This window comes from Panthera tigris, chromosome D2 (assembly GCF_018350195.1).
Source record: "Panthera tigris isolate Pti1 chromosome D2, P.tigris_Pti1_mat1.1, whole genome shotgun sequence".
NCBI lineage: Eukaryota > Metazoa > Chordata > Mammalia > Carnivora > Felidae > Panthera > Panthera tigris.
The window spans coordinates 71,986,605-72,013,330 of NC_056670.1; the positions used below are offsets into that span (position 1 = coordinate 71,986,605).

General features: G+C 44.4%; 1 protein-coding gene across 3 annotated transcripts in view; it reads right to left on the reverse strand.

Annotated features, from left to right (window-relative positions):
- Window positions 1-26,726, reverse strand: part of GFRA1 (GDNF family receptor alpha 1) — a 214,435-nt gene that overhangs the window by 61,263 nt on the left and 126,446 nt on the right. For all 3 annotated transcript variants that reach the window (XM_042960602.1, XM_042960603.1, XM_042960601.1), the window contains one exon: window positions 6,720-7,056. In XM_042960602.1, coding sequence (XP_042816536.1) covers window positions 6,720-7,056 — 337 coding nt within the window. The remainder of the gene's footprint in view (window positions 1-6,719; window positions 7,057-26,726) is intronic.

Genomic DNA, 26,726 nt, shown 5'->3' on the forward strand with positions numbered 1-26,726 from the left:
AGCAGCGAGGTAACAGTGCAGTGCTAGTGACACGGTGCCCTCCGTTCTGGTCGTGTTCAATGACCCTGCCTTCCCAGTCCTATGAGTTAATGCCCTAGAAGCTTAAGTTAGGTTTCTCTCATGGACCGAAAGAGTCATGAAAGTGTCAAACACAGCATGGCCCAAACCATTCATGGTCTTCTTCCCCGACCTCTAACTCAAGAGACAAGTCCATCCCTCCTTCTTCTGTTCCCCATCCTGGCTACTAGCACCATCATCTGCCAGGCCACCAGGTTGCAGAGACCCACATTAGCCTCTGTCTATGCCAGGTGCTCAGCAAATCCTCAAGTCCTCCCTTCCATGGTGCCTCAAGTTTTCCAACTATCATTCTGTTCTCCTGGTCACCTCTCCTCCAGTCCACCCCAAGAATCTCCCACCTGCTCCCTGGACTCTTCCCAAGCTGATTCTCCTCCACCCTACAACCCAGAAGCCCTTTGAGGCTCAGCTGCCCATGTTTCTCTCCCCTCATAAAGCTTCGATGGACAAAGTCAATACTTCAACATGGCACTGGAGGTTCCCAACCCCTTGCCTTTATATCACACTGATTTTTCTCCCTCCAGGAGAGTCTCCAGGCCCATACCTCCCACCTCTATCACTGTATCATCCCCAAACCCAGGGCCTTCCTTCTGCTTGACTTTCCCTGCTTCTCTCCCATGATGCCCTTGGCTCCTGAGACCCTCCGCGATGACACCTCCTTCCCCAAAGAAATAGGGGGCTCTTTCTTTGGGCTTCCTGGGCAGACTGCATTCCATCTCTCTTCTACTCACTTTCACGAATTCAAAGATGGTAAAAGACGGTTCTGATGCCAAGACTCCATGTGTCCACATGTATCTAATAACTGACAGAATGTGCAAATATAAAGAAAGGAGTCTGTGATTCTTTCTGTCTCGGGGCCAAGAATGGCAAAAGTGAGTCTGGTGAGGACGTGGGCAGGTGAAGGAAGGAGCAAAGGAACTGAAGCAGGGACTCCGAGCTTTGGGCAGGCACAGGGAAGGGGCTGGCTGGAGAGACAGAGAATGGGATGTAAATCTAGACAGGCATTTTTTAGCGACAGGCTCCAGCAGTGGCAGACAAATGGCTCCACACCGGCCTCTGCCAAAAGAGAGATAAGGAAAGAGATATGAGGTGACAAGATAGAGCAAGTTGTAGCAGGCTCTCGCCTGATTCACAGCTCGGGTTGCCCCTGTGAGCCCAGACGATGGTGAGGCCCGGATAAGGCTTAGCTGGTGCTGAACGGCCACTGGCTTCCTCAGTGCACAGGCTGGGGGTGGGGGCCTGGAAGACCCAACAGGAAGCTGGGGTCAAAGAATGTGGCAGCGGATTTTGGAGGACATCCTTGCTCTTCTCAGGATCCTGATCAATCTGCTGCCTGCACACAGGAGCTCCCCCTCAAGGGTCCAGGGGGCTCCCAGCACACAGGCTGGGCGGCAGGCTGCTCGAGCAGGTGGGGGCACATTAAAAACCTAGCCGTTCGGCACTCCGAATGCATTGCTAAAGACACCCATGTAATCATTTGAAGTAAAAACTGCTCAAATGAACTGGAAAATGTTTTACTTGTATTTTCTCATATTCCCGAACCTTTCCTTCCATGGTTCAAAAGTTTGCATTGTCTAATTGCTGATTTCCATTTGTGAATGAATCAGCGTAAAATAAAATTAAGTACCAAATTAATCTACCCATCTAGTTTTAGGCATTAATTATCCTTTGAGCCATTTTCTCCTGTGCTTGCCGCATGTCAAGACAAGCCCAGATACAGTAATACAGAATCCAGTTTTCAACTCGGGAATGCAGCCGAAGCAGTGGAGGATGTCCTTGATTTCTGAGAACCACAGTGTGTGGTGGGAAGGAGATCTGATTCCAGGCAAATGAAACACTCCTCACCTTTTAAAGGTGCACTAACACTGTCAGCCCAAGTAAGCTACTGGAGCAGAAATCTGCTGCGTGGTTTTGTGATGTGTTCTCCGGTTGTCCAGTTAATAGATTAACAACAACACATCTCCTCGAAGTATAACACAGTCAGCCCCAGGGTGAAAAAGTGGTGCTGGCTAGGGCAGTATTTTGAAAATTACATATGCTGTTCCTCTGGAACTGTACCTGAGAGGCCTTCCTGGTTCTGCTAAAAACAAACAAAACAAAAACCAGGCCTCCAGGACACAATTATAGAATCCTCAGTCCCTGGGGAAAGACAGAACCATATACCTGGTGACTTGATCAAAGCCACCACTCCTGGAAACTATGGGGGCACAGAGCCAGGGTCCCAGGGGAGTGAACAGATCTCCTGCCGGGCCCCACGAAATCCTTGGGATCAGAGGGCTCGGAGGCCCTGATACCCTCTCTTCTGAGCTTCAGCATTATCAGAATCTTTCTGGAAGGAATGAGATATCCTTGACCAACCACTATTTCACCTTAAAAAGAAGGAGCTTCCACAATGCGTGACAACACAGATGAACCTGGAGGAATTTATGCTAAGCGAAATAAGCCAGTCACAGAAGGACACATACTGCATGATATCTCTTATACGAGGTACCTAAAATCATCAAACGCATGGAAGCAAAGAACAGAATTACGGGTGCTGAGAGATGGTGGGGGGGGGGGGGAAGCAGGGTGCTGCTAATCAGTATGTATAAATTTCAGTTACACGAGTTGAATGAGTTTTAGAGATCTGCTATAGCACACTGTGCCTACAGACAACGGTACTAGATCTCGCAGCCAGGGAGGAAGGGAGGAAGGGAGGCAGGAAGAGAGGGAGGAAGGGAGGGAGGAAGGGAGGGAGGAAGGGAGGAAGGGAGGAAAGAAGGAATGCAACATTCACTTCCAAACATACTTCCGGTAAAGCGAAAAGTCTCAGATACAACATGTTTAACTCGGTGGGCTGGCTCTGGCTGGAACCTGTTAGGGCCCCACCCCCAGGGCACAATGTCAATGCTTTGGGAAACTGGTTATATACTGAGTAGGAACAAAGTTCCCCTGGTGCCCCAGGACGCAGCACCTTTATGGCTTGTGCAGAATGGCCCAAGAAGGGCACAGCCACCAAACCACCCAGCCTCCTCCAGGTCGTTCTCAACAGCGACACTACGAGGCAGCACCGAGAGCCACAGGCGGTGAGCTGCTCAGTAGCCTTAAGCTCCCTCTTTTCCTGGCTTTCCAGGTACCAAGGAAAGGAATCAGAGGGTCAACGGGCAAGGGAGGCAATGTGCTTCAGGGGAAGAAGGTGAGCCTTTTAACTTTCATCACGCCCTCCTCATAATACCTCTGCGTTTGCTTTTCTGTAGACAAGCTTGGAGGCCCCAACCACCCCAAGAGGAAAGGAACCGGTCAGCTTCTCTAAAAGGGAAAGGAAAAAAAAGAAAAGAGTCAAAAGGGAAGGCTCAAGTTGCGACTCGTCTGTTTGAAGGCACAGGGCAAGAGAGAGACGGGTTTTGTGCAGAGGCACCGCTGGACCCGGGCGGAAGGAGCCCGTGTGCCTCGAGTTGGAAACTATTAAGTGCAGGGGAGTTTTAATGATCCAGAGCAGCTCTGACAGCCGCCGATGTAGAGATGGAAACGGAGCATTTGAAAAGTGTGAGCTTTCAAAGAAAACTGTTTTTAGGAAGCAATTTCTCCTCTCGCTGTCCCTTTCCTTTGGGAATACTTCAAGGAGGTCTTAAGTCAGCCTATCCGCGGTGCCTCCCTCTCTCTGAGTGGGTAAGGGTCAGGGTACCTGTAACGCGAAACCCCGAGGCAGCCCCAGCTCCTGGGAGTACCAGCTGCTGCTCTGGGCAGTAGTAACTACAAGGGCCTCATCAGGATGGACGGAGGAGAGACCGAAAGAAGGCATAAATTAAAGACAAGATTAATAAAATCTGATGAAAGAAAACACCCCTAGTCTCCCCAGCAGCTTAAATTACATTTACCACATCTGACAGGGAGGAGGTAGTCCTCAGTAAGAAGTCGAGGCTCTGGAAAGAAATTATAGGCTAAATAACTTAGCGATGGGTACCACCGGGGAAGTTGCTGATTCACCTTCCCAGGGAAGACTCAAGACAGGCTACAAAGCCCATCAGTTCCCACTGAGACAAATTTCACTTGGTAGGGCCCCTGGGTCATCCGGCATCTGGATTTCCAAAGAGCCTTCAGTTATTCAGGCCACCACCCCACTGCATGGCAGCCGCGGTCACTGCACCCCCCACCTTGGTGTGATGGGGCACCGTCAGTTATTAGGCAGGACTGTCCCCGCTGTTCCCCCCGTACATTTCTGCCCCATTCCGCTGAGGCCACTCTCTGCTGCTGAGGCTGTCTCAAAACACAAATAATTCCTGGAACTTTCTTAGTAGATCAGTCTGAGACCCCTGCTCTCTGCACGTTCCTTCTGCCATCTCCCCCAGAACGCCCCAAGTTCCCAAATTTCCAGCTATTTCTCACTACAGCTCAGCAGAAAAGCAATCCCACTTGGGTAATTCACACCAGCTCTCCAAGGATTCTCTACATTGAGAAGAGCAGGCCAGGCAATGGGCTCAGGATGGGCTCTCAGCCTGTGCAGGAGAGGTCACAGATCTCCTGCGGAGCTTGCGAGACAAACCTCACAATGATAAGGGAAGTCTCCATCATCACCCGCCTCTCCCACCTCCCGGCCACGGCTCGCTGGGCTCGCCCACAGCTCCGCGCCCTCCCCATGCAGCTTCCTGTCTTGAGGCCACCTGGCTTGGACCCATCAGAGAACACCAGTAGCATCTACTGTAGAGACAGGGAGGAGCTGTAGCTGGCTGGCTTTCAGCCAAGTCCAGCACCCAGAAGAAGGATCTCTTCTGTTTGAAGACTAAAGGGGGCACAGGAACTTGAGTTTCAGATCCGGGAGTCTTCGCAGGAGGGCAGTTCAGAATCTCTGCTCCTGGGGCGCCTGGGTGGCTCAGTCGGTTAAGAGTCCAACTCTTGGTTTCAGCTCAGGTCATGATCTCACAGTTCTGGGTTCGAGCCCCACGTCAGGCTCCATGCTGACACGCCTGCTTTTTCTCTCTCTCGATCTGACTCTCCCCCACTCACATTCTGTCTTTCTCTCTCTCTCTCAAAATAAATAAATAAACTTAAAAAAAAATTAATCTCTGCTCTCTCCCAACCAGCTCTTACAGCTTCTTCCCTGTGCCTTGCTCCTCAGCTACATTCATCTCCTGCAGGGAGGTCTTCTACTCCCTGGCTGACCAGCTTCCCCAGGTTATGGCTGGACACAGGCTCTGCCCCTTCCTTCTAGCAAAATGTGTCCCTGCTTCTAGCCGATAGCTAAGAAAATCTCAGGGGAGCTGAGGCCTCGGAGTGAGAGAGTCCTTGGAGAAGTGCACTGTGGGAGCACCTGGCTCATCCCAGGGCACAAAGGGTCATCTACATTCTTCCCACATGGCAAATCACCTGCTCCCAACAATAACAACAACAAGTGGAAAGACATTACTTCCAGAAAAACCTTCAGCATGGGAGGAATCCTGCAGATAATGAGGATTTTTAATTGTCTTTGGTCACTATTGGAACTAGTTTAAGCGAAGAATGGGCTGTCATTCTATCAGACTAAAACTGGCCAGAAACTCAGCTCACCAGTATCTTCAAAATATGACATCCCCCCTGCCTCCACCGTTGCTCTCTGCTCTTTAGAAATCGAGAGCCTATAAGAAAACAAGTACACAGTCACACTCTCATCTCCTTGCCCACCTGCGAACATTTGTTGAGTGCACAGGATTTTGTCAGAGATGGTGTTTGGAGGCTCCTGGCTCTACCCTGGGGATACACTGAACCTGTCGTCAAAATGACGCCCCGTCCGCACCTCCAGCCCGGGATCCAGCCTGCACGTCTGAAGGCAACACTATCATCGCCTCAGGCTGCAAAGACTCAGGTCTCTGCTTATCAAAATCTGCCTGCATCCATCAGCAACTGAATGCAACCCTAAGTTCTAGAAGGACACACATCAAATTGTTGACAGTGGCAGCTGAGGGCAACTGGGAGCAGAGGGGAGGGGGCAGCTACCTAATTCTTTATTCCTTGTTATTTTTTTTTTAACACGGAGAATGTGTTCGTGGATTCCTTCAGACATTAAAATAAATGAACGATGTGGCCAAAAAGGAAAAGGAAGGTACTGTTTTCAGCAACAAGGCAGGGCTTAGCAGAGGGTTCTGATGCGGGTTGAGATCCAGAAGCATGACCGAACAAGAGGGTGCCCGCTTTTCTTAGCCGCAGGGATGACGCAACGGCCCAGAACAGACCCAGGCATTCTGGAAGTTCTCTTCAGGGCTGGACACAGTGCCTCTCACTGGTCTCTCCCAGATTTCAGACCTTGACAGTCAAGAGCCCCCATATCTGCAGCCCACCCCTCCCCTGACCCAATTAACCCATTAAGATCCTTGGAAGCAGCTCAGAGCTTTGCTGAGCCAGCACAAGCCTTTAAGTCACCTGGCCTCAGGTGACCCTCTGTGCTTACTAAGCACCTCTCAAAGCTTTCCCCAGGTTAACGAGAGGAACCTTCCTGACCAGCTTCTGAAAAACCCTGTGTCAACGCAGAGGTCAGTTTCTGGCCAATCCGGTCCACCGCCTGCCCTCCCCTCAGCCTCACCCATCCCCGCTCCCGTTTCTGAAACTCAGAAAACAGGAGCTTGGCCACCGAAGCCGCCACAAAGGTTCTCCTCGCCGGCTCGTTAATCACCCGGCTGCCGGAGCCCGCTTACCTGCAGATGTAATTCGTCTTGCACGAGTCCTGCAAAGTCAGGCAGTTGGGTTTCTCCCTCTCCTCGTAGGAGCACACGGGCACGATGGTCTGCCGCCTCCGCTCCGTGCACGCGATGTCCCGGCAGGAGCAGAAGAGCATTCCGTAGCTGTGCTTGGCCGGAACCTTGTCGAAGAACTGCCGCAGGGCCTTGTGGCACTTGCGCCGGTTGCAGACCTCGTTGGACATGCTGGTGGTGCACGGGGTGATGTACGCGGACCTGTACTTCTTACAGGTGTCGTCGAGGTTACAGGCCTTGGCGGCGTCCAGGCAGTTGTTCCCTTTGGGAACGTGCTCCACTGCAAAGGAGAGAAAGGCAGGTGTGATCGCAGTGCCGGGCGCCTGGCCACGCACACTGCCTGTCTTCACCGAGATCCGGCCTCTTCCCTGGCGCTGCGGCGAGCTCTGATCAACTCTGTGTTTTGAAGCGAATAGGTAATGAGTTCACGACAAGGAGAAAATAGAAGGTGTGCAAAGGCTGGGGACCCAGGGCAGCCCACAGGTCCCTAGTGCTCCCTCAGATGCATAATTAGGCGGTACGGAGCGAGGCCAAACGAGGGAAGGTTGCTTAGGCACCTGCCTGACTACGTGTAAACAAGGCAACAGGAGAATAAGTTTCCAGCTCCTGGTCGGTAAACTGAAATTAGGAGAAAAGAAAAAAGCAACAAATTATATACTTGTTCATTATGCAGTATATAAAATGATATGCTGAATGTAAGTATAATTGCCATGCAATTCCTCCAGGAATATAATTATGTAATAAATGCATATAGTACATGCTAATTACTATATGATTACAGAGTAATTACATGGTTATTTGAGCCTAGAAGACAAAATATTATGCCAGCTCCCTAAACAGGAAGAAGCGGCTACGACAAGGTTGTATTTAAGTTCTAGCTCACAGGCCATTGGAAGAAAACCAGAACAAATTACGTGAAAATTTGCAAACCTCAATTACCACTTAACTTGCCACACACAAAATGTGGGATCTACGGGTCTTGAGGCTGCAGATTAGAAAAATTCAGCTAGTATTCTGGATGGAATTTCAATGGGCTTCCAAACATAGGCTTTAGGAATCTCACAAAACATACGTTGCCTTCTGCCCAAACCCTTTCTGCTCATGCTCAGAGAAAACAGAGCTGTCCACTGCCAAGCTGCCCATGGTGCGGCCTGGACAGAGAGCACGGGGGAGGCCAGGCCCACTGCAGTAGCCAGGTGGACTGGCAGGGCCAGGCCCAACAGACAAGTCAAAAGATGAGTAGACAAAGGAAATGAAGCTGGTTGTGGGAGCCCTGCCCCCTGCCCCTCCTCCAGCAAGTTCCTGCTCAGGCCTTATTCAGCCCCTGCTTGCGTTCCCCCTTCATTCTCTTTGTGCCCCAGTTGATGGGAGCCATGAAGGCATTTGGGAAATTACAAGAGGCTAGAGAACTGACAAGAGAGGAGAAGGGGTCCGTTGGGTTGGGTGGGTCTGAAAGACAGAGTGGTGCATTTAGTACACATCCAAAGGGCACATGGAATGTTATTCAACCTTACACAAAGAAGGAAATCCTGCCTTAGGTGGCAACAGGGATGAACCCTGAGGACATTATCCTAAGTGAAATAAGCCAGTCACAGCAGGACAACCGTTGCATGATTCCACTTACAAGGTTTCTAAAACACTCAGGCTCAGAGAAACAGACAGTACGATGGTAGTGGCCAGGGGCTGGAGGAGGGGGAAACGGGGAGTTGTTATTCAAGGGGCATCAAGTATTCGATACGAGTAAGTTCTAAAAATCCGCAGGGCGGCCTCGTGCCTACAGTTGGCAGTGCTGTATTATAGTTACGAGGGTCAGCGTGTTAAGAGGGTAAATCTCATGGTAAACGTTCTCACTACAATGTGTTTTTTTTTTTTTAAATGTAAACCGGGACACGGCACACAAGGCAAGTCTAACATTTCAGGGAAAGAAAAACACTTCCTGTTTTACTGACGATGGGTCTTGCTTTAAGAAATCCCTGGACGCAAAAGTCCGAAATCACAAAATGATACGGTGGCACCACCAGGCAGAACCCTATTATGCCTCAGGTTCACGTCTCTGCTACGACACCTGAATCCAAAAATTTACTGTGAAAGGCAATAAACAAGACATCCAGCCCATGTCGGGCGAGCAGCGCAAGAAGCCAGCGGCTGCACATACATCCCTGGTTTAGCAAGCACACCTGGTGCATTTTCTCCATCCTGACCTTCCCAGACCGGCTTCCCTCTGGCTCCCCTGTTTTCACACGCTAACTCCTCAGGACTCAAGAAATGAAATATTCACCACGTGCTCTGACAGGATCACCAGGGCCTACAGGCCTCGGTAACACTTCCAGCCTTTTCCGCTTTTCAGACTTTTAATGTCGTGCTGTTGGGCCCATCAGCAACAGTGATTCATATTCTCGAAGGTCTAGAGTTGCACAGGAGATTTCTAAATGACGCATTCTTAGTGATAATCTAAAATAAACTGATATGACCAAATTCTGGGTATTCCGGGTTAGGCCCTTAAGGCTAGATATTGGTACATAATTTTACCACCTGCATTTCCACTTGCCTTGGCATTGCATGGTGCTTTGTGATCTCTAGCTAAAAAGAATAGAGGCGCAGAGGTGTACTTAATACTGAAATGACGTAGCCAGTGATATATGAACAAACGGTTCATGTAAGTTCAAGTGGAAGAAAATGGCAGAACAATTAAGTCATCACAGGACACCTAGGAACCCAGGCCTGCTATCCTCCAAAGCAGTCATGCTGAAACAGAGAACTATGTTCCAATTGTAAGAACCAATTTAGTTTCCACAAAACTAGTACCCCTTACATTAAATTAATGTTATTAACTTAGCATTTCATTGTTTTCAAAGTTCTGTTCATATTTAACATGTGTGCTGTTTTTATAGTTGTGTAAAATTAAAAAAAATAAAAGTTTATAGTTCTTTCTTCCTGTCAAATAAAATTATAATAAAAATAATAAAACGCAACACATGAGGTCCAGACCACTTATTCCTCTCTTAAAGTAGCCTGTATTATACATAAGTTTTAGAAAAATTGACCTGGAAGCTCCTTGACAGGGGCCTTGGCAATGAATTTTTGGACATGATAGAAGGAACAACATAAAAAATAAACAAGTAGGACATCAAACTAAAAAGCTTCCGCACAGCAAAGGACACCATTAACACAATGAAGAGGCAGCCTATGAAATGGGAGGAAATATCTGCAGATCATTTATCTGATAAGGGGTTAATGTCCAAAATATATAAATAACTCTTACAACTCAATAGCAAAAAGATAATAATTCCATGAGAAATGAGCAAAGAACCTAAAAAGACATTTTGCCAAAAAATATGTTCCAAAGGCCAAGAGGTACTTGAAAAGGTGCTCAACATCACTAATCGTTACGGAACTGGAAACCAAAACCACACTGAAGTATCTCCTCACACCTGTTAAAATGGCTAACACAGAGACAAGAAAAAACAAATGCGGTGAGGATGTGGAGAAAGGGGAACCCTGTGCATTGTACTAGGACTATAAATTGGTACAGCCACTATGAAAGACAGTATGGATTTCTCTTGAAAAATGAAAAACAGAACGATATGATACAGCAATTCCACTTCTAGGCATAAATCTGAAGGAAAAAAATCACTATCAAAGAGATACCTAAACCCCCATTTTCACTGCAACGTTATTATTTTTTTTAATGTTTGTTTATTTTTGAGAAAGAGAGAGAGAGACAGACAGAGTGTGAGCAGGGGAGGTGCAGAGAGAGGAGACACAGGACCCGGAGCAGGCTCCAGGCTCTGAGCTGTCAGCAAAGAGCCCAACGTGGGGCTCAAACTCATAGACCGTGAGATCATGACCTGAGCTGAAGTCAGATGCTCAACCGACTGAGCCACCGAGGCGCTCCTGCAACATTTTATTCAGCTATAAGAAAGGGAATCCTGCTATGTGCAACAACATGGATGTTAAGTAAAATAAGTCAGACAGAGAAAGGCAAATGTAGTACAATCTCACTTTTATGTGGAATCTAAACCAATCCCCCCCCCAAACAAAACAAAACAAAACAAAACAAAAACACCAAAAACCAAACTCATGGAAAAAAGAAAAAAGATCAGCTTTGTAGTTAGCAGAGGCAGGGGAAGGAGAACTGAATGAAGGTAGTCAAAAGCTACAAACTTCCAGTTATAAGATAAATAAGTACTGAGTATGTAATGTACAACACGATGACTATAGTTAACAATGCTCCATATTATATTTGAAAATTGCTAAGAAAGTCAATCCTAAAAGTTCTCATCACACACACAAAGGCATTCTTCCTCTTTTTTTTTGTCTCTGTGTGAGGTAAAGGATGTTAACTACACTTGTGATAATATTTTCACAATATATATAAGTCAAGTCATTATGCCATACACCTCAAACTTACACAGTTCTGTATGTTGATTATATCTTAAGAAAACTAAAAGAAAAAAAATGATCCAGTGTATGTCTGTTTAATTATAATAATGTTAGCTTCCTTTTCAAAGTTGTTAAAACTACATAAACTACTAATTTTTTCCTCTTAATGTTATCAAAAAGAAAAGCAATATTTCAAAGGAAAAGCTCTGTACAAAGTGGGAACAGAATGAATCATCTTATGTCCAAACCAATTGCTCAAACTTGACTTCATTTAGCAATTGACTCAAACCCACTTTCAGCTGATTCTGTTTTCCTCGATATATAGCCCTGCCAGAACACCATCTCTTTACCATTATTTCAGAACCTGTGAAAGATTTCAGAATGCACAACCTGGCACATTCAGAGAGGCAAAAGAAAAAAAAGAACAAATAAACAAAACAACAACAACAACAGTGAATCGATTTCCAGCTCACAGGTCAGTGTGTGATTTGCTTTTTGTTTCTGAATCGCAGAATATTCCCAGGACCCTTTTTTCAATTTGATATGTGAGGCCAGTCTTACCCAAATAGCAGAACATGATGAAAACAAAAGAAGAGAATTACAGACTAATATTCCTTATAAACATAGATTCAAAAAGTTTAGTAAATAGCATTTAGCACTATGTTAAAAGGATAAGGAACCATGACCAACTAGAGTTTATCCCAAAATGCAAGGCTGATTTAATATTTAAAAGTTAATGTAATTTACCATATTAACGGACAGGAAGAAAACCTGATTATATTTCAATGGACAGAGAAAAAGCATTCAACATATTTCAGCACTCCTTCCATAATAAAAAATGCTCAGCAATCTAAGAATAGCAGAGAACCTTCTTAATCTGATAAAGGGCATCTATGAAAAACATATAGGTAAAATCATATTTAATAGTGAAATATTGACTTTTCCCCAAAAAACGTCAGGAACTAATGAAGGATTTCATTCTTACCACCTGTAGTCAACATTGTCCTAGAGGCCCTAGTCATTGCAATAAAGCAAAGAAAAGAAATAAAAGGGACAGAGATTGGAAAGGAAGACATTTCTGTTTGCAGATGACTTGGAAAATTGTAAAGAATTTACAAACAACTACTAGAATCAATAAGTGTATTTATCAATGTCAAAGGAGATAACATTTACTATCTGGTAATGAATTGAATTTTGGTAAGCTATTAGCAAAATTTTAGGAAAGAAAATTTAAAAACATAATTCTGCTTATAAGAGAACTCAAAAAAGGCACTTAAAAAGGAATAACAAAAGACATGCAAGACCTCTACATTAAAAACTAAAAAGCACTTCTGAGAAAATTAAGGAAGACCTAAATAAATGGAAATACATACCATGTTCATGGATAAGAAGACACAATATCATTGAGGTAACAGTTATCCCCAAATCGTAATATCCATTGACATTGGCAAGTGGATTCTAAAATTTATATGGAAATGCAAAGGGCCATAATATAGCCAAAGCAATTTGAAAAAGAACAGAGTTGAAGGAGTTTATACTGACTTCAAGATTTACCGCAAAGCTGTACTTATCAAGACAGTGTGATACAGTATAGGCATAGACAATTCAAACAATGGAACATAAAACAGAACTCAGATGAAATACACCCACAAATCTACCGTTATTTAATTTTTGACAGTCACTAAAAAACATCTAACATAGAAGTGCTCTTCAACAAACAGTACCAGGATAATTGAAAATCCGTATAAAAAATGACAACAAAATCCCCACATCACCAAAACCCACATATGTATAAATTAATACAAGATGGATCACAGACTGAAACCTAAAAGCCAAAATCACAAAGTTTTTATAAGAAAATAAGACAATCTTGGAAGTAGGTGAAGGTTTCTTAAAGAGGACCACAGAAAGCCATAGCATAAAAGAAAGAGAAATTGGTAAGTTAGATTTCATCAAAATTAAAAACTTCAGCTCCTCCAAAGACACTGATCATAAATGAAGAAAACGAATAGACAAATCACAGACTAGGAAATATTTGCAAAACACATATCTGACAATGGATTAGTACCTAAAATATATGTAGAATACCTAAAACTCAATAATAGTAATAACAAAATACCAATTGAAAAATGGGCCAAATATTTGAGCAGACACATCACAAAAGACAACAAAGGAACGGCCAAGAAGCACATGAAAAGCGTTCAACATCATTAGTTAGCAGGAAGTAAATGCAAGTGAAAGCCACAATGAGACTTGCTTCACATCCACCACAGTGGTTAAAATTAAAGTCTGACAACCCAAATACTGTCGAAGATGTAGAGCTATTGGAATCTGATATGTTGTTAGTGAGAGTGTAAAATGGTCCAACCACTTTGGGAAAATATTGGGCAGCTTTTTCTTAAATAGTTTTTTTTTTTAAATATTTTTTTACTTTTGAGAGAGAGAGAGAGAGAGGGAGAGAGAGAGTGTGAGCGCTAGTGGGGTAGGGGCAGAGAGAGAGAGGGAGACACAGAATCTGAAGGAGGCTCCAGGCTCTGAGCTGTCAGCACAGAGCTCCAGGTGGGACTCGAATTCATGAACCCTGAGATCTCAACCGGAGCTGAAGTCAGACGCTTAACCGACTGAGCCACCCAGGTGTCCCAGCTTTTTTTGTTTGTTTGTTTAATGTTTATTTTTTTATTCCTGAGAGAGAGAGCATGTGAGCGGTGGGGAGGAGGGGCAGAGAGAGAGAGGGACAGAGGATCCGAAGAGGAGTGGGAGCTGATGGCAGTGAGCCTAGCATGGGGCTCGAACCCACAAAGTGTGGAGATCACAACTTGAGCCAAAGTTGGACGCCCAACTGACTGGGCCACCCAGGTACCCCTGGGCAGCTTTTTTATAAAAGGAAACCCATGACTACCTTATGACCCAGCATTTCCACTTCTAGATATTTATCCAAGAGAAATGAGGATAAACATCCATAAAAAGACTTGTATAAGAATATAACACTATATTGATAATAAGCCAAAACTGGAAAATCAGTTCATGTATCCATCAACAGGAAAATGGTTAAACAGGCTGTGGTCTATTTGCACAATGGAATTCCACTCAGAAATTAAGAACAGATGAACTACTGTTACACACATAGCATGGATACATCTCAACACTACTACGTTGAAGAAAAAAAAAAGTCATCCACGAAAAGTGCATAGTGGGGCATCTGGGTGGCTCAGTAAGTTGAGCATCTCTTGATTTCGGTTCAGATCACCATCCGAGGGTCATGGAATCCATCACCACTCGAAACTTCATGTTGAGCATGGAGCCTGCTTAAGATTCTCCCTCTCACACCTCTGCCCCTCCCCCACCCCATGCTCATGCATGCAGGTTCTCTCTCTAAAATACAATTTTAAAAAAAGAAAAAAAAGTACATACTCAATTATTTTATATACGTGAAGTTCTAGAGCAGACAAACAATTTATGATGAAAAACAGAGGAATGGTTGCTTCTAGGGGCTAGAGGTAAGGATTGGCTGGGAAGGGACAGGAGAGAACTTTCTGGAGTGATGGCAGCTTCTATCTTGATAGAAGTTTGCGTCAAAACCTAGAGAATGGTACCCTTAAAGCTTGTATATACATAAATTTTACAGAAATTTTCCCTGAAAAGGAAAAAAAAGCCTAAACAAATATTAAAAACTGATTACTGATAGGTATACTGAAGTGTGCAGGAAAGTATATTGATATCTGCATTTAAAAAATTTAGATGAATTGATAGGTGGAAAGAAGGATGGATAGATGAATACTTACAAAGCAACTGCATTCTCATTTATTGATAGAATCTAGATAGGTCAACTGTAACATTTTTTCCACTTTTCTGTATGTTTGAAAATGTTCAAGCAAAAGATCGGCAAAAAAAACCCAAACCAAACCAAAACAAAACCCAGATTCAAGTATACCCTATTAAAATAAAAAGTATCACATGCACAGAATATGGAAAGCAACTCTTAGCACCCCTCTTTCACCTCTTTTCCTGGTTAAACACTCCGTAAATCGCAGGACACATAAAGGAGAGTTGGGTTTCACTTGGTGAGAAGACTGATCCCCCCCATATCTATTTGATAGACACCCCCCTGCCCGCCCCCCCCCTTGCATGCTCAGAAATGCTACGTTGATGACCTGAGGGCAGAGGAAGAAATGTACACAATGATTCCGTTTAGTCCTCTTGAGTCACACCCAGTTCCCCATCAGCTCACACACTGCACCGAGGAGCAGGCATACGCCTGTGTTTTATGGTCTGGGCACACGCGCCTTCTCGCCCGCGTGGGGAGGCTTCCGGACAGCTTTGCCATAACTCTGAGTGCCATCCTCTCCACAGCTCATTTTAGAGCTCAGCACTAAAATGCTGCTTTCCCTCCTCCTCTCCATCTCTAATCTCTCCCTCCATCTGCTGTTATTCATTCTTTAACTTGGTAGAATGTCTGGGATGCTGCCTGAATGGGAAGTATTCTCAGAATGAAGGCTGTTTACTAGAAATCCTTTTTCTTGTGGGAGGACGCATGTGTGTGGGCTGTGCAGGCTAAGGAGCTCCTCTCCAGCATCAGCCTAGCACTGTTTTCTGGAGAAAGCCATTGAACCAACTTTTCCTTTCAAAGTTAGATAGAACCACGTTGTTACTTTGTAGGTTACATATTGCTTTTCTCTATCATCATTCTAAGGCTCTTTGGCTGTGATCACATCTGATGTGACTTATTTCCTATTTGTCGGTATAACCTGCCACATAGCAACGGGAGAGCCAGCCCCCAGACCCATGGAATAAAAAGGGTCAGGTGTTGCTGGGGGGGGGGGGGGTGGAGGGAGAACAAAACAAAAACAATTAATTAGGAGTCAGGGATTTTAAATGTGGTCCAATCATCTGAGTGCCTTTGCACGAGTTATCTTTCTCCCAGGGGACCTCAGTTTCCCCATTTGTGAGAGGGTATATCTACAGTCCCTTCAAGCCTCAAGGTTCTTTGATTTGATGGTTCTAATAAAAAATGCCTTTTCTGATTATAACACCAAGCATTTGGGATACAACGTGGCGATCAGGGACAGGGTGTGAAAAGAAATCCTAGCACTCCAAAGCACTAGCCTCTCAGCTATTTGCAGCTCCAAAGTGTACAAGGACCTTGGAACTTTCTCAACCCTGACCAACAGGCAGAGCAAATGTGAAAGACCCCTCCAACACAGGGAGATGTGGAGGTGTCAGGCATGAATTATGCACTGGAAGAAGCTTTCACATTCTGAATTCCTTTGGAGCAAGGAACTGCCTTTATCCCAAGTACAATCCTCACACTGTCCCAAATCAAAGAGGCTATCACCATGGCCATAGCCCCTCATTATTTACACTTAGAAAATGCCACCCTTATTGGCAAATGCTGGAGCCAGCTAACCAGTCAAAATGATTCAGGATGAAACACAGATGGAAACAACTAGAAATCCATTTCTATAGATTATGAGGCGAAATAAAACAGTAAATATATTAAAATTTGCATGGCTTGCATGAAGATGTGGTTTATGAAGCAGAAGGTTCACTAGACACGGGGAGAGAATGTTGTTTATGAATGCTTGCCAATTTCCGGATATCTTTCTGCCTTTCTTTTTGGGGCTGCAGAACTGAATTCACAACTGGTTTCCTCTTTCTTTCCGACTTGATTAATTACCATGTTAACATAACCACTGTTCTTCTTCTAATAGGATCCCTCTAACGTGTTATTCTAGCAAATAAAAAAACGGGCAAAAGCTCCAAGATCTTCACAGGAGTAGAGCAGGCTTTTCTGGAAGCTTACACATACGGTCTGATCTTCTGATATCCACGTGTATCATATGGCAAATCCGATCATACAGGTTGTGACCCTTGTAATCGATCCTTCAAGAGCTTGGCCTTTTCCAGCTGGGGTGCTAAAAATTACATTTAAAACGCACACGGTGGCTCTTTGGAGCCCATTTTGTCATTCATACACTGTTTCGGGCATATTGTATTACACAATGATGGATTCCCTCCTCGGCCTGTTTTTTTCATGCCTTATATGGCTACATTAAATCTCAAGCCATGCCCAAGTTTTCTCTGGGGTTCACAGTGACTGAACTATTCTGAAGACCTGTGAATTTGGAAATAATTCTTCAGTCTGATGAACTCACTCACCCCAAGCTCACCCTTCAGAGCTTCCATTTCCATAATGCACACACGGTGGCCCACCACCCCCATCCATACCTTAAAAAATTAGATGCCTCCTATAAGTGGTGTGCAAGTCACATGCTCGCTGCTGCAAAATGATTAATAGTGCTGTCTCAGCAAATGGGATCATTACATTTTTAATTAACCTTTCCAACCTCCTCCACCTTTTCCTTTTGTTATACATTGGATCTCTGAAGTTTTCTACTTGTTTATGTTCAACTAGATTGGAAATAAAGGCATGAAAAATGATAGCAGATGATGCAGGAGTCGTTGCCCAGGTGAGACGGCTGGTGAGGTGCTGTGCCTCATTGTACACGGAATATGGGGACAGGCGCTCAGAACTTGGTGGCTGGGTTCCCACCTAATTTTTGTTTTGGCAGCTTAGCGTTATTTAATGGCCTTGGCTACCAGGAAACTGGCTTTTTAAAATCTCTTTCAACCCAATTATAATTACGGCGTATAAATCATACAATGATCGATTATAAAAATCTCGGGTTCATAAATATTTAACTTAGCATTTAAATCCACACTGCAGGAGTGCATGAAATTTCTGAGCCCATCTCTCTGCAAACAACTGCTTTATTACAGTTCCAATGCCAATTACCGAAAGCCGAACCAAGTTTGTCTCGTGGCACACTCAGGCACATATTTGAGCACCACGGCTTTCCGTGTATGAAGATGGCACAATTTAGTTATTTCTAAAATATGCATGCCTCTCATTAAGCAGATATTCTGCAAAGTCCTCTATCGTCATCTTTTAATTCCTCAAGTATGGAGAGACACAATTATGATATTATACATAAAAACACTCATTAAAATATATTTTATCTAATGTAAGATTGATTCTGAGATAATTGAGGTCAGATTTGTTTGGAAAATGTATTGTGACACGTGCAAACTCTGATACGAAGAGGAAATGATCTTCCACGAGGACTCGAGCGAAACAGCTAAATATTTTTCAGCAAAATCATAGAGCCATAATTGGATTTCAATTTAGTTATAGTCGGCCTAAGACAGGCCATTTTTAATAATCTAATTATGTGTTCAGGGCCTACCCCAGAATTCAATGGCTGCTTCAGAACTATTAATTGTACTCAACCCTGTTGCATCGTCAACCATGAAATTTGCTATTACATGTAGGACTGGCTCCCGGTTAGGAGTATTTTCCCCCCAATCTCAGATAATCTTTATAACATCCCCAAATGCCTACTCCTTTCATTTTCTGAAAGTGAAATATTTTAATGACTTTCTCTCAACCAGAACACTTGATCCCAAGTAGCTCAGATTTGTGGTCCTTCTGAAGAAGAAAAAAAATTTCACAGTGAGATCTACAAAACTCTTCCCTATTTTTATGAAGACGCAGAGAGCAGCCCTTGTTTTTGTCTGATTTTCATTAATTAAAGGTATTTAATTGCTAACATCTCATTAGCAGTAAAATTAATGAGTACTTCAACTACAGAAAAAGATCTGCATGATAATGTAAACCTAATTCATTGTATGGGGTACAAACGATAGCTCCATTAATATTTAGGCTGTGCAAACTCCACGGATATTTAGCCATTTCACCAGTAAAAGGCTAAAACACATCTTCAAAACCAGCGCTCCTTTGCCCCAGAGAAAACACTGAATGTGGGCCAACCAGGTAATGAAGCAGCACAGGTCCCTCTGCATTACTCCACTCATGTATCACCTCAGAGAGGAGGAATTAGAATGGAAGCATGGAATGGTTTGTTTTCAATAATTTTCTATGTTACTATTAAATCAAAAGGTAGCCTCAAAGTATTATGCCCCAGCTTTTAAACTAGCATACTCAAATTGAGAAATTTCCCAGTGTGTGCCAAGCAAAGTAATCGCTCTTGGAAGCTGGACTCTTACCCCAAGGAGGCTGCCAACACTCCAGACATTTCTTGAAACCCTTCCCTAGGAGCCTGAGGCACGTTCTTTCGCATACTCTGAGCCACAGCAACTCTCTGCATCAGGGACAGATTTTCAAAGCCAAATGTCATTTAGCGCGAAGTGTGGTAACAGGCAATAACGTGGCACAGTGCTCAGGGGTAGAAAATAAGTCACAAATATACGTAAGGAGTTTTTCATACGGGTGACTTTCAAATCAGCTCTGACAATAACCAGTGAAGTGGCGTTCTTGAAAAGATTTTGAGCCAATAACAGCACGGGAGTAAGTGTTTTGCTTCTAGGGTGACTACTTTGAAGGGCATCGTTCATTCGGATGTCTGCGTTCTCGGTGGGCTCATTCGCTGGTGTCATACTGTCCGCGGGCCGTGTTTCTCCAACGAGCTAGAGAGCCGAAGGATGCCACCAGAAGGCAGGCCCGCGGCCCGAATGTTTTTTCCCCTACACAACCTATAAAAAAGCCACTTCCCAATCGATAAAAACGTTCCTCTGCTCTGCATAAAGAGAAGGAAAAGTACGCGTTCTGAAGCCAAAGAATCAGCTGAAACCATGAAAAATGAAGGGGCCGAAGATCCTATTAAGTAGCCCGGCTGATACTGAGATAATAATGAATCAGTGATGATGCTGGCAGTCGTCAGGGCCCTCACAGTGTGGGATTTCAGCAAAGATAAGCTGAATATCAGGTCTTTATTTTTAGTTAAAGAGCATAAAATTCAATGCCTTTCCTCCCACGGGCCTATTTACATACCTGCTGTGCTGCCTATTTGCTTCACCTGCTTCCCAATTAATACCCCATTAAGCCGCTCCACCTGCAGTGGCTTTTACCTTCACCACAGCCATGCAAACATCACTCATATGCTACAGCTCAATTGTTTCTTTGGGGAACATAAACAGGAGCCGCATGAAGACTAATGGCAGGACTTTGAGTCTACAGGGCGTGCTGCTTTCCCCAAAGACAGTAGCCAGAGCCTAAGAGGCCGTTTCCAAAGGAAAAGCCCTAGCCAGGCAAGAACGTCTGGAATGAAGTGCAGCCACGTTCCAGAAGATTACGGACAGAAGGAATGTCCATCTTCATTAGTCAGATCGGTGACTCCGGATTACATATATACATTTTTAATGATGTTTTGCTTCATTCGAGAAGGTGTTTCGCGTCAAGTCTGGTTAATCACATTTTGTTTGGTTAAGGCTTCTAAGGCTTATTTTAATTAAGATTAGCCCCTTATTTCTCTTGTATGCAAATAGGTTTTCAGTGTTTGAAGAGTTGGCTCCTTCAAGGGGTGACGGAACCTAAGGGGTTGGGCATCAGAAGCACCTAGAGGACAAACTTTAAAGGACAAAACCATGGGTTCCTGGGGCCTGTCTCAGCCTCTGAGAATCCGTGTTTTTACAAAGCACCCGAGTGCTGGGGTGCCTGGGTGGCTCAGTCAGTTATGCAAATGACTCCTTTTTTTTTTTTTTTAATGTTTGTCAATTTTTGAGAGAGAGAGAGAATGTGAGCGGGTGAGGGGCAGAGAGAGGGAGACACAGAATCCGAAGCAGGCTCCAGGCTCTGAGCTGTCAGCACAGAGCCTGAAGCGGGGTTCGAACCCGCGAACCGTGAGATCAATACCTGGGCCATCCAGGTGTCTCCGTGACTGACTCCTGATCTCTGCTTAAGTCATGATCTCACAGTTCGTGAGTTCGAACCCCACATTCAGCTCTGCTCTGACAGCAATGAGCCTGCTTGGGAATCGGTCTCATCCTTTCTGCCCCTCCCCACTGCGTACGCTCTCCCTCTCTCTCTCTCTATCTCTCTCAAATTAAATAAACAAACGTAAAAATAAAAGTGCACCCACGTACTTCTGATGACCACACTTGGAATTCACTAACTTTCAGTGTGTTAAACCTTTTGTATTTACTACCCACCTGCACCCCCACTTATTCTCCTAGGAAATCCTGGCTTTCTGGTTGGTTCTGGTCACCGAACTTTCAGGAAAGTAGGCCCTAAGAGGTGCTTCTAGTGGGAAGCTCTTTCGGGCCTCCTGCCTTATTCCGTGAAGTTCTTGTTGACCAGAGGGTTTTTCTTGCCCGTGGTCCCAGCGTAAGTTTAGAACCAAGCCTAGGCTAGACTTACCAGGTGGGGTAAAACACAGCTCCCCCTAATCCCCCACGACCTCCCGTGAGCCTCAGAGGAAGCAGACGGCAGAACAGGCTTGTGTGCGTCCATCTACATGCCTCGGTGAACCTCTGTGTTTTATCTTAATGGTATGTGGGCAAGTGTTCCTACTCGTTTCATTTCTGGCTTTAAATTGGTTCCAAACGCATGCACACATTTACTCCTCCGAGCTTCAGTGTAACTCTTGTCTGATCCCCATTTGAAGGACTACACCGGTTAGCTCAAGGATTACGTTTAAACCCTGGCATTTTTACACTGAAATTCCTTACTGGGGACCGCCGCTGTGTCTCTGCAACTTAATCTGCAGCTCTGTCTCCTGCAGGAATCGCAAAGTAAATACGCCTATAACTGTGTGGTGTGCCGTGGGCACCAAGCCACCTCTCCACGGGAGGCGTTCTCCCACCTGGCTCCTGTCCACGGGATGCCGTGGGTCTGTGGAGGCAGGTCGAGGCAGGTGAGAAACTCAGCACACTTAGGCTGCTTCTGGAACATCCTTCCTCAGTTTCACACACAAGCGTATCAGCTATGGACTTGCTGTGTCCCTGATGTAACACATAAATTAAGCCTGGGCTAAGTGACAGCAATGCCAGCTCTTAGAGCTGAGCTATCTGCTTAGTCAAAACAGGTACAGTTTAGGCAAACTGCACATATTCCAATCCCAAACCTCCTGCAAGCTTCAAAATGTGCCTTCCCAGAGGAAGATCAGGACCTGTGCACCAGCTAGTTTTCGTGAGAAATGGCCGCTTGAATAGTTACATTTAACCCTGGGCAAGGCGGAAGCTGAATATGAGTGTTGGGGTCAAGATGATTTCATGAGCTTTCCGCCTAGAGAGAGCAGAATGACATTCAGCACAAGTGATGCTGATGCTGCTCTCGGCACCCCTGGATATGCCAGAGGTACAGGGTCACCCTTCCGCTAGGGCATTCGGGGACAATAGATGTGAAGAAGGCCAGCCTCAGGATGGCCAGCCATGCTGCCCCTCAGGGGGGAAGGGCTGGAGGGATGAAAAGCAGAGGTCAATTTCTGTCCTAAAGGAGGATGGCTTGGGTCCCCGACACCCCTGCACTAACAGAAGAGATTCTGTATTGCAGAAAATCCTGTTTTACAATACAGGAAGCACCACACAAAGCCAGACCTTAGATCTCGGTGATTCAGACGTCTTACCACAATATCACCAAAAATAAGTATTAGCCTTTGTGCTTTTGGCCTTAAAAAAAGAATAACGATCGGCTCCTGAGAATTTCTACTGATATTTCCAGAGCTGCCTCCATTATCAAGAATGACTGGACAGACTCCTCCCTGTGGCGTTTGCTAATCAACTGAGCCAAGAGAGCTGAGAAAATTCCCAATTTGGAAAATACAGTAGGACTATGGTACCCAGAGTAGAAGCCTGGAGGTTGAAATGGAGACTGGTCTGACACAGTAACGAAGCTGGCCTTCCCAGGACTATTGCATGCCCTTCCCAAGAAGTTCCCGAGAAATTCTTGGGAAAAACACAACAAAACAAAATGGAAGCCCAGTTGGCTGTTCGGTGGGGAACAAGGCTTTCTCGGTGTCTATTTTATTTCTTATGTAGAACAGACGATTTTCAATACTGAACTTAAGAGCTTTTAGTTTTAACCGAAAGGAGATCCATCCCCTAGAGTCTTCTATGAGCCCTTCAAGGATTTCACATAAGAAGTTCTGTTCAGTATTTTAAGGAGGACCATATTTAGTGATGTTTGAGGGCTGCCGTGGTCGTTTATGCAATTCAGAGATTTGGCTTCTATTAGAAATACATTTGTAAAAAGAAGCAAAAATTAAATGCAGTTTTCAAAAGATAGGTCAAAGTTTTAGAAATCTAACCTATACCCTGAATTTGGGAATTCATTTCTAGTATGATGTCCACATGTTAAAAAAAAAAAGAAAAAGCAATTGTCTAAATCTATTTCTTTATACTAATGAGAGGTTCTCTTATTTGTGTGGTAAAGACTTGAAAGTACCAATAACTCTGGAGTGCTTCCACATCTAAGAGAGAAGAGAAAGGAAATTATAAATGTGATTATAAAACCTCATCCAGTCTTCTAAGGAAAGGGATCACAATCATTTGCTAAGACCAAACACTGCAAAGGGGGGAAAGGTATCCACAGGAGATTAGTGTGTCAGTAAATACATAAAGTACAGAAGTCCCACATATTTGACATTTGAAGAACAAAGCTATCCATCAATGTCCTGGCACAGATCGATCAAACAGAATGCTACTGTTGAAAACCTAATAGTATGATGGTAATAATGTAGCCATAAAACCTCTGGTCTATAATTGACTGCTTCCACTTGAAGCTAACGTGTCTAAAGCAGTGACTAATGTTCACCTAAAGATTTCACTTGCGTTGAATGACAATCAGTTACACCTGACATTAGTCTCAGTGGATGGCTTATGCTGGATAATGGCATCAGGGACAGATATCCAGGGCGTGCAGGGAGAGTATATCCCAAACAAGCAGCACAGGTATGTGATGTTGATCTCCGGCATGTTTCCTCCTGGCTACCTCCTTTGCCAGTGCTGAAGCTGTCCCTCTCTGAAAAATAATTAGAAATGTATGAGACTGTAGAGTCTAGTGCCATCCCAGGGCATCCGGGTCTTAGTTGTTGAGTTTTGTTTAAGTGAGCATATTACTATAAATCACATTCCTGGACCCTAAGAGCTAATGGTCTCTCTCTTTGCAATAAGAAACTAGATGTGCAGAACCCAAGGGTAGGGGGCCAGAGGGTGGAGACAACAGGACAGCACTGATGTGTCTTGACTTTCTCTTTTCTTTTCTTCTTTTTCTTTCTTTCTTTCTTTCTTTCTTTCTTTCTTTCTTTCTTTCCCTTTTGTTATTTCTTCCTTTCTTTCCCTTTCTTCCTTTCTTTCCTTCTTTCTTTCTTTCTTTCTTTCTTTCTTTCTTTCTTTTTCTTTCTTTCCTTCTTTCCCTCTCTTTCTTCCTTCCTTCCTTTCTTTTCTTTCTTCCTTTCCTTCCTTCCTTCCTTCCATCCTTCCTTCCTCTTTTCTTTCTTTCTTTCTTTCTTTCTTTCCTCCCGCTTTCTTTCTTTCTTTCTTTCTTTCTTTCTTTCTTTCTTTCTTTCTTTCTTTCTTTCTTTCTTTCTTTCTTTCTTTCTTTCTTTCCAGCTCCTGGACTGTCTGTGAATCCTGGATGTCATTCCGGTGAATAATTTGGTTATGTGGCTCTTGTTAGACAAGAGATGTGGCCGGACTGTTGACAGGGAGAACTGAAAGTTTGAAAGGAAAGCTTACTGCTGTTGCTAGATGACAAAGAAAAAAAAAGATTATTTAATGTCAACACAAATTCAGAGTCTTCCATCAGTACATATGTCTGCCCAAGGGGCAGGGACCAGGCAGTGCAGGATCATTCATTGTGGGCACTTGGCCACAACCAGACTGCTCAAGTTCAGTGATGCCTGGCCACACAGCAAGACCCTGAAAGGGCTGTGACCCACACCTTAGTGTCCTCTTTTGTTTTTAATCTCCAGGGAGGTTTTACCGGCACTACCTGAAAACCACCACCACTTCGGTAATGCTTAATTACGAAGTATGAGAATCCCTCCCTCCCTTTCAACACATGCCAGAGAGAAGCCCTCTGCGTCTTTCAGCTGATGGTCCTGAGGAAAAGCCCTTCATGTGCTGGATTCAAGTAAAATGAAGTGGTCCCCGGGTTTCACTGTGGCAAAAATCCCCAAGAGCTTTCCGTGCCCTGAAATGGATTTGCACGTCTCAGCTTTTCAGTTAGCCAGCAGCTGTTGGTTACCCAAAGCAGAATTTTTTTATCCACGTTGTGAAGTTCATTGTAACTAGAAATTTTAATTAATATGTCTGGTGGCTTCTAATGGACTTTGAGTATACATCAGAATGCTTTGTGCCCTTTGATATATACTTAAAGGTAATTGGGTAGTCTTACTGATGTATTTTTAAAGAGCAAACTATCGATTAATAATGTTTCAGTATTAATATAACCACTTTGTGCAGATCAAGAAACATCAATAGTAGAAAACCCATATTTATCTACAAATTAACAACTCTATATAGATCTGTTACTTTAAACTAAATGGGGTGCATCCAGTCATCACATTCCAACAGGGATGAGACTCCTCCTCATAAAGATTAAAGCTGAAGTTGGCCTTATTTTACCACTGCATGAAATGAATGCTTTTTTCCACCACTTCATGCCCTGATGCAGCTGAAGAATACTAGCTGTAGTAAAACACAGGACCACATCCCCCTCCAACAGGCCAATATTTTTAATGCCTTACTTGATGAAAACATTTCATACTTTGGGAGATTTCATTGCTGCCACTGCCAAGCAGAATGAAATAAATAATGATTGTACTGTTCAGGATGGAGGTTGGGATGATCCGGCTTTACCCTTGCTTAAAACCGGTTGTCCAGTTCATATATTTGGAGTGTATGTCCATTCAAATTGAATTACCGCAAAGAGGAAGGGCTGAAGCATTTTGGGCTCCTCATGAGAAGTCAGTTCCCGGGGCCGGGTTTTAGGACCCTGGACAGAGTGCTTCTCAAACAAATAGGGCCAGCCAGATCTCTTGGGTTTATTTATTCTTCTAAAACCTAGGAGTCCTAAGGATTCTACTCAAGAGGGTGGTTTGAATAAAATTCTTCAATTGTCTTTGGCAGAGCGTGAAGGGTCTCCTGACCTTTCTGCAGTTATTTTGTGTGGCCAAGACAACCTACAAATGGCAGACACGGCAGTTTCCGCACGGGGTCCCCAAGCCAAATTTTGGAAAGGCTCGCTTTGCTCTCAGCTGATGACAAAATATCCATATGTTATGCAGATTTAGAGACAGAGAAAGAGATAGCAGCTGACAGGGGTCCTTGTCCTAGCTGAACTCCCTCCCCCTCTGTCTCCTCTACAAGGAACATGGCTGGAAGAGCCACAGCCAGGGAAATTTCACAGACACAAAACTGAGGAGCCTGCACGAGGAGGTCACGCAGCAAGGCATCAGCGCCCTGCGTCAGCGCCCTCAGAAAACAGGAATGTGAGACTCCAGGAACCCAATCCCGGGCCACTGTGTCTCGCTCTGATGTGTTTTGACCTGCAAGTCTGCTGGCTTTGTTCAAAAACGTGTGTTGGCCAAAATGTCACTGCTCTATTTGGGAGAACATCTGAATCCGGGCTCTGAAGGACATTACATTAAACCAGTGACTCTCACAGTTTTTGAGCAGGTGAATCTCCTGGAGGGCTTGAATCTCACTCCCATTAGAGTCTGATTCAGTGCATCTGGAGTGAGACCAGGAATCTTCATTTTAACGCACTTC